The sequence below is a fragment of the Acanthisitta chloris genome, unplaced genomic scaffold (assembly GCF_000695815.1).
Source record: "Acanthisitta chloris isolate BGI_N310 unplaced genomic scaffold, ASM69581v1 scaffold25184, whole genome shotgun sequence".
NCBI classification, from domain to species: domain Eukaryota; kingdom Metazoa; phylum Chordata; class Aves; order Passeriformes; family Acanthisittidae; genus Acanthisitta; species Acanthisitta chloris.
The window spans coordinates 5,482-13,218 of NW_008667992.1; the positions used below are offsets into that span (position 1 = coordinate 5,482).

The following is a 7,737-nucleotide window of genomic DNA, read 5'->3' on the forward strand; positions in this document are numbered from 1 at the left end:
TCCTTCCTCCTCCTCCTCTTCATCCTCGAGGAAATCTAGGGAGTGAAGGCAGAGATTACCCCATGACCATGACAAGGAGGCAGAGCTTGTCCCAAGCAGGTGAGCCTGCAGGTGGTCGAGGTGAGGGAGCGGAGTTGGGGGCAATGAGGGATGTCCACCAGGGCTGGCAGCTCTGGGTGCTGCTGCTTACCCCCCTCCCCCCAAACCTCAGCCACATCTTGGCACCACTCTGTGAGTAAACCCAGCCCGCAAGGCCTTTGCCAAACTGCAAACCAACCAGGACAGGTTCTGAACAGCCTCTGGCTTCCCTGTGAGCACCCCTAGGCTCCACGGACATCCCCAGGCGCCACACCAGCTCCAGTTCCTGTTGCCCACTGCCCAGGCCAACCCAGGAGGTGTGGGTACAGGTCTGCAAGGAGGGAGAGCAAATCCCAACCCAGTGTCCTGCTTCCCACATCCCACAGCACTTTGTGGCCAAGCCAGGCAGGATGCTCAGAGGGATGCTCGGGGAGATGCTCAAAGGGATGCTGCTCTGCCCTGGAGCCCCTGGCGGCGCTGCAGTCATCCTGAGGAGCCACAGCTTGGAGCGAGGCTGTCAGGAGCTCGGCACCATGCCCAGCCACCCCGGGGCCAGCAGGGGCACTGACTCACTGTCTGGGCTGAGGAAGAGAAACGCTCGCTGCCGCGGATCCTCCTCCTCCTCCTCATCCATCTTCATGTACTTATAGAATCCAAACCTGGGGATGGAGAGAGAAGGTAAGGGCGCGGTGAGAAGGGAGGAGTGCGCAGGGAGGGGACGTGCATGCACGCACGAGCCTGCACAGGGAGGAGCACCCCAGCTGTGAAGGGAGCTGGGCTGCCCAGTCCAGGAGCACTGCCAGCTCTCAAGTTGTTACGTGCCTGGGAGATAGGAGAAAGAGCCAGCCTGGGGGTGGCCCTTCCATGGGGGACAGAGCTTAAGGACACATCATCTCAGTGCTGTTCCTCCCAGCTCTGAGCACCCTGTTGACACCAGCCCCCTCTTTCCCCTGCATGTACCACCCCAAAATCCTGCCCCCAGCACCTACTTCTCCAGGTAGAGGGGGGACTCCCTGTAGAAGCACTTGTTCTCTGTCTCCATGTGAGTGAGGCGTGTGTAGTCGTTGGGGTACACGAACGAGAGGTAGACCTGGGGAAGTGACCATGCTGTGTTATGACCTGAGGCCACCACTGTTTCCCCCCAACAGCAAGGTGACACCCCTGGCACCTCAAACACCCCACAGGGCATTAACTCCAACTCTCTCAGGCCAAGCTGGGAAAGCTCAGCCTGACTTTCCACTGAAGTATGCTTTCTCCCGGATTTTAACCAGATGGAAACATCCCTGCCTTGGGCTCCACCACATCTCCACAGGAGTGCGGCCTCGTCCCCACCACAGGGAGATACTTACGAACTGCAGGCCCTGGTAGCGGGCGATGGGGAAGTCCTTCACCACGTAGGTGGGGCTGTAGGCACAGGGCACCAGCACGTTCTCCACTCGGGAGGCCTCGATGGCAGGGGCGGGGGAGAAGCAGCCACTGCTCATTCCCAAGCCATATCCCACCGCCCCCATAGCCCAAACAATCCCATAGACCCAGCAGAGATGCCTCCACCCAAGAGATGGGCAGAGGGATGCTCCAGGTGCTTCTGCCAGCCAGGTCCTGCCTTTTTCCTCCCACAAACCCCACCAGAGATCAGCAAGGATCCACGCCCATGTGCTTACTGAGAAAAAAGGTGTCCCTGGGGTCAGCCTTCAGCATGTCAGCCCCATGCTCATCCTGCTGGGCCTCCCAGAGGTGGCTCCCACTGTGGCTGGCCAAGGTCTGTGGTATGTGCTCCACATGGTTCATCTTCAGGGACGACTCATCTGCAGGAGAGGGCAGGGGCTGAACCCCACAGGCACACCAGGAGCATCTTCTAAGGTGGCCCTTCTCAACCTCTCCAGTGCTCCCGCTGAGAGGGCTGGGAGCACTGTGGATTCCTCCTGCTCCCAGGGAAGCCCATGTTGCTCTCCCAGCCCCTGTGACTAATCAGCCTAATGATTATTGAGGGCACAGCTGATCCCAGCCAGGCCGAGCTGCTCCAATTACAGCAGCCTCAAAACCAAGGAACCACTCAGGGCTTTACCTCCTAAGGACACAGGGATTAAACCATGGATGTCCTTCCCTGCAGAGGTGCAGGTTAACTGCAACATGAGCTGGTTTACCTCCTATCCAGGGATGAGGGTGGCATGTCACCCTTGGCCATCAACCAGCCCCCAGGCTCCCTGCAGGAGGTCACCCTGCTCCAGTCACCTCGGCCCTGCTCCAAGGTGCCTGCCCTGAGCACACACAGTCCTGAGGGAAGCAGGAATACCCTTCCTGAGCCATAAATTCATCTGCTTGCAGCAGGGAAAGGCTTCCCAAATGTGGGAGGAAGGGGAGGAAGGAGCTGAATGGATAGAGGGAAGGAGCTCTGCCTGCTGCTGGCAGTCCCCATGCCACAGGGATGAGCTTCACCCTGGGGTGCTGCTGGGGCCTGAGGGAGCTGGGAAGCAGGAAAGAGAAGGGAAAGAACTGGCACTGACAGACAGCAGTCGTGGGAGGGGATTTATCTGCACCTCATCGATCCCACAGGCACCTGCACCAACACCCGCACCACCCCGTATCCCTCTTCTCCCTGCTGCCTGCCCACTCCTCCTTATCAACACTTCCAGGGCATGTTTGATGACCACTGCTCTAGCACACGGAGCACCAGGGCAGGACCCATCCATCATGGCCTTTCCTGCTGCCAGGGCAGGGGCAGGAAGCAGAAGATCTATAGATTTAATTAAACCTTGCACCATCCATCCCCACTTACATGACAGCTCCTCATAACTCAGGGCCAGGCCCGGCAGCCAGAGGGTCTTGGCAGCCACAACAAGGCTGGAGCAGCATCAGAGCTGTGCTTCCGTGGTGTGTCACCTCCACATCCCATTTTTAGGAGTCTCAGCTTGCTGCCAGCATCAACCCTACCCACTGCAGCCATTGCATCCTTCCTTACACTCAGAAGAAGCTCAGGGGCGGGGTGGGGGGGTTAAAGGCTGTGATCTCCCCCCAGGATCCAATTTTCCAGGCTCTGGCACTGTCCCTCCTGGCTGTACCAGCATATCCAGCCCTGGACAGCTTACTGGTTGCAGCTGCAGGAGGCACCTGCCCCTTACCTGTGTACAGAGAGATGTAGGAGGAGTCAATCACCTCGAACTTCAAGCTGGGGAGGAAAACTCGCCACTGGGAAAACATAAAAGGAGATAGGGAATGAGCAGGAGGGTGGCAGGGATTCAGGACACAGCTGCCCAGCCCTGGAACATGAGAATGTGTCCTCCCTGTCTGCAGCTCCCAGAAAACTTCCCTGCAGAAGAGGAACAAGGGAAAGGACTGATCCTGCCCCCTTTCCTGCCACTACTCAAGGAGGTTTGGGATTAATAGCAATCCCTGCATGGGCAGGGAGGGGAAGGCTCCTGGGTGAGGGATACAGGTTCATGCTACTTCCCTCTGGGGACTGCCACATGGCCACCTGTAGTCCTGTGGCCAAAGAACACCTCTCCTCGCTCCAGTGCTTCATGAAGATCAGTCTGCCTGGACTTAAGAGGGTCTCCAGAGCTGCCTGCCCTGATTTAACTCCAGCATTTTAAAAGCAAGTCTGGAGCCTTTGTCTGGACAAGCCCTTCAATCCCCCCAGGGAGAGACACAGCAGGGTCCTGCTTTTTGTTGTGGATGTTGTTGTTTCTTTCAGCGCAGCTGAAAGGTTTTTCTGCAAGGCTGAAAGGCTTCACTAGCTCCCCCCCTCCTCCCCTCCAGCACAAACGTCTCCCCGTCTATTTGTTTTCCCCATTATTTGTTTTCTCTGCAGAAATGCAGATCTTATCGGGCTGGAGGAGATGGGGAAGAGGCAGCCAGGGAGGAGGCAGCCAGCGAGGAAGGGGTGTTGTCGGCCTCCCTGATGCTTTGCTGGCACCAGTTTGACTCCAGTGATTAATGAGTTCTTGGGAGAAAGGAAAGCTTTGCTAACGAGCCAACATCTTCCCCTCCTGCCAGCCCCAGCCCCTGACACACGCTCCAGGCTTTGCTAGGGCTGTGCTGCCAAGGCAGACAAGTTCAGATTTGAAACTCATGGTAATTCCACGGGGAAAAGAAATCAGGGAATCACTGCATCACCTCAGCCACCTCGCCCACCACTGACCCTGGGATGCAGCCAGCAAGGTGGGACCTGCCTGCTCTGGTCTTATATGGTCTGGGTTCTCCCTGCCCACGGGAACGGGGTCAGCCCACAGGGACATTCCCTTCTGCCAGCCCTTTAGCAGAGGGCAAGGAAGAGGGAGAAGCAATGGGAATGCCACACAACACTGGAGGTTCCGTCACTGCTGGGGCCTGGAATAAAGGGGGTGCTCCATTAGCATCCATGATGGGAGCACATGGGAGGGACAGCAGGGTCTTCAGCTCCCCAAAGACCACCAGAAGGAAAGGATGGGATGAGAATGGAGAACAACAGTCTATGTGTTCCACTCAGGGAAACAAGATGAGCCCCAGCTCTGCCAGAGTGACACTGACCCTGCCCCTGCAGCAGCCACAGGAGAGGGAAATCATGGCTTTGCTCCAGGATAACATACATGAGGAAAAGCCCTGGCATTGGCTCTCCACATGAACAGTCCTGAAAGGAGCCTGGTGTGGGGGCATTTACTCACTCCAACCTCCACGTGGTCCGAGCCCCTGTCGTCCTGCTTGTGGAGCAGCTCGAAGTAGTAGCGTCGGGAGGACATAAGGCTGTGTGGGAGGGGACACAGCAGTTAGAACCTGTCACCAAGGTGGCAGCCACCACTGCCAGGGCAGTAGGAGCTCCTCTGCCAGAGGGGCCATCCCAGGAAATCCCCTCTGTCCTGCCCACAGGGAGGGCAGGATAGGGTGCCCGAGGTGGGTGTCTGCTCCCCCATCCCACTGCTGAGGAGCCTCATGAGGTCGGGGGGACCCCCTATCCCCACATCATCACCTGCAGAGGTGGCTGTGGCCCTCAGCACCTTCAAGCCGTGGACTTAGGATCCACCCCAGTCCCCACATGCCTTTTGGGAAGGGACCATGGCTGGGGTCTTCTCCCAGGAAGGAGGAAGTGGTCAGAGCCAGCAGCTCCATCTCTCTGACTCCAACACCCTAGGACGGGCAGTGGGAGCAAGGTCACACTCACCGTAAGGGCTTGGAGACTTGGGAGCTGAACTTGGTGAACTCTCCTGGTGCTGTCCACTCAGTGCCCAGCTGGGAAGGAAAGAGGAGCATGAGAGCACCAGGGACATCCTGCCAAAGCCCACCAGTTTCCCAAGACAGGAGTTAACAACAAGAAAATCCAAGAGCAAATATTCAATCTCCTATTCTGGGACATAAGCTTTTGGTAGCTCCAGACAAGATGGGATCAAGGGGCAGATGGTCCTTTGGAAGCCAAAACAGGCCCGGCCAGGGGCAGGGACAGGGCCAAGTTGAAACAGCCCAGCATTCCCAAAGGGGCAGAGAAGCAGCAGAGCTGCCTCTGGCATAGCCATACATGGACCCTGAGGGATTATTTGGAGAAGGCAGAAGGGATGGTTATCAACATACTGGGAACAAGGATTCCCGAGGGGGGAGACACACTGGGTGGGAGCTGAGGAACCCTGGAGCAGGGAAAGGCAGAGGCTGATGGGATGTACCTTGCCCACAGAAGCAACCAGGCGGGAGTTGGACGGACTGTCATCGGAGCTGAGCCAGAACTCTGAGTTGTCATCTGATGCCACAGAAAACTGGAAATCCCCTGTGGAGAGCCAAGGAAAAAGTCACCACAGAGGGATACAAGGACCCTGGTGGCATGGGCTCAGCCCCAGTGCCTCATGGTAAGATGGGAAAACAGGGATGGAAGGGATGGAAGGGATGGGGCCACCCCAGACCCATGTCATGGCTCTGTCCTGGATGGGATCAGGGCTTTGCCTCTCTTCAAGCAACAGGGAAAAGCATCTTTGCTCCAGAAGGAACTTCCTGCCTAGGAGCTTGAATTTGGAGATCATCTCCAAGGTCCTTTCTGTCCTTATGTGGCCAGGAAGGGGGAAGGAGGCAGCTTCTCTGTGTTGCTGCATGGAAGAAGCTGAGCCCCATCACTCACCATCCTTGAAGGGATGGATGTAGCCAAAAATCCTCAGCCCATAGTTCTTCCACTTGGGTGACACAGCCAACTTCTTCACTGTGGTGCGGGTCTGTGGTGGGAGACAGGCATGGAAGCATGGACACTCCATGTCTTGCACCCAGCCCACCTCCTCCATGCTGCCCTGGAGTCCCCTGGCACATAGGGGATCTGGAGGTCCCATCACCACCCACCTTTCCCTCCTGCTGGGAATCACCTGCCCCAAAAACAAACCCCGCAAGCAAAGGTCTTAACGAACAGTGGAGACCCAACAGCACCCAGGGAGGTAGGGGTGGACCCTCCCTCCAACCTACTGGCACCTGGCCCAAGACTCACATGGGGAAAAAGCGGGAAATGGAGATTCTTCCTCAGGTGCCTCACGGCCCCACCACACCAGTCCTCGAAGACGTGCAAGTTTGCCTTCCCTTTATACTGCAGGAGAAGAGAGGGAGGTGAGCAGGGCATCCTCCTCCTCCACATCACCCCCTTGGCTGCTCCCTGCCCATCTACCTGCTCATTCCAGGGCAAAGGTTCCTTGGTCAGGTTGAGTCTGGGGTGGGTGGTGACTCGGTTGGAACGTTGGCCTCTGGAAAACCAGCCATCCATGTCCTGCCCGTCGTTCTGCCAAGGAAGGAGAGGGAGAGATGAGATAGAGGATTAGGGCCAGCCCAGCCATGCTTGCAGGATGTCTCCCTACATCTGTGGTGAGGCACTGGCACAGGTTGCGCCCAGAGAAACTGTGGCTGCCCCGTCCCTGGAAGTGTCCAAGGCCAGACTGGGAGCAGCCTAGGCTAGTGGAAGGTGTCCCTGCCATGGCAGAGGGTGGGACTGGATGTGCTTTAAGGTCCCTTCCAATCCAAACCATCCTGGGATTCCATGATCTAAACCTCTTATTTTGGATGTTGAGTGTTGCCAAACCAAGTAAGTGCAAGATTTCACAGCTCACGGCAAAGGAAAGCAGGAGGCACAAAAATATTGGCAAGGTATCCCAGGCAGCACTTTCAAAATGTTCCAGTTCAACTTGTTTCCCTTCCTCTGCTGAAACTTCTCCAAAACAGTGAGTTTTCTGTTCACCAAAAATGTTCAGCTGGTCTGAAGGACTGCTGGAAACAGCATTTTGGGCTCCATCTCCAAAAGAGCAGAAGAAAGTCTGTATCCTGAGCAGAGGAAGCAGGACACCTCTCCACTCCCTCTCTTCCTTTAAAGGGCATTAGATTAATCCCATTGCTTGTGTCTCATAATTTAGAGGGATTAGGTGAGCATTCACCTGCCCATAGCTTGCTGACAAGTTGATGGATGGCAAGGAAGAGTCAGGCACTTCTGGAGCCCGTCAAGAGCACCTTTCCCTTCCACAGCCCCCCCCCAGAGCAGACATAGCAGTCTCACAACAGCACAGCCTGTTAGAATGCACAGTGCCAGGGAAATAATTAGCAAACTACCTAAACGAACTCATTAGTGTCCCAGGGGAGGGAGCAGTGCCCTTGAAGGACCTTACGAGGGAGGTGGCATAATTGTACCACACTCACTGGAAGGATTTGCCTCCAAGGGAAAGCCAAGATGTGATTCCT

General features: G+C 56.5%; 1 protein-coding gene across 1 annotated transcript in view; it reads right to left on the reverse strand.

The window, feature by feature from the left end:
* The window catches only part of B4GALNT4 (beta-1,4-N-acetyl-galactosaminyl transferase 4), a gene marked incomplete at its 3' end in the record, with an annotated part of 14,900 nt that overhangs the window by 4,524 nt on the left and 2,639 nt on the right, over window positions 1-7,737 (reverse strand). The window contains exons 3-13 of the mRNA XM_009072742.1: window positions 6,680-6,790; window positions 6,506-6,601; window positions 6,152-6,242; window positions 5,706-5,806; window positions 5,213-5,280; window positions 4,719-4,797; window positions 3,198-3,264; window positions 1,740-1,883; window positions 1,428-1,537; window positions 1,068-1,168; window positions 611-737 (exon numbers count right to left, since the gene is read on the reverse strand). Coding sequence (XP_009070990.1) covers window positions 611-737; window positions 1,068-1,168; window positions 1,428-1,537; window positions 1,740-1,883; window positions 3,198-3,264; window positions 4,719-4,797; window positions 5,213-5,280; window positions 5,706-5,806; window positions 6,152-6,242; window positions 6,506-6,601; window positions 6,680-6,790 — 1,095 coding nt within the window. The remainder of the gene's footprint in view (window positions 1-610; window positions 738-1,067; window positions 1,169-1,427; window positions 1,538-1,739; window positions 1,884-3,197; window positions 3,265-4,718; window positions 4,798-5,212; window positions 5,281-5,705; window positions 5,807-6,151; window positions 6,243-6,505; window positions 6,602-6,679; window positions 6,791-7,737) is intronic.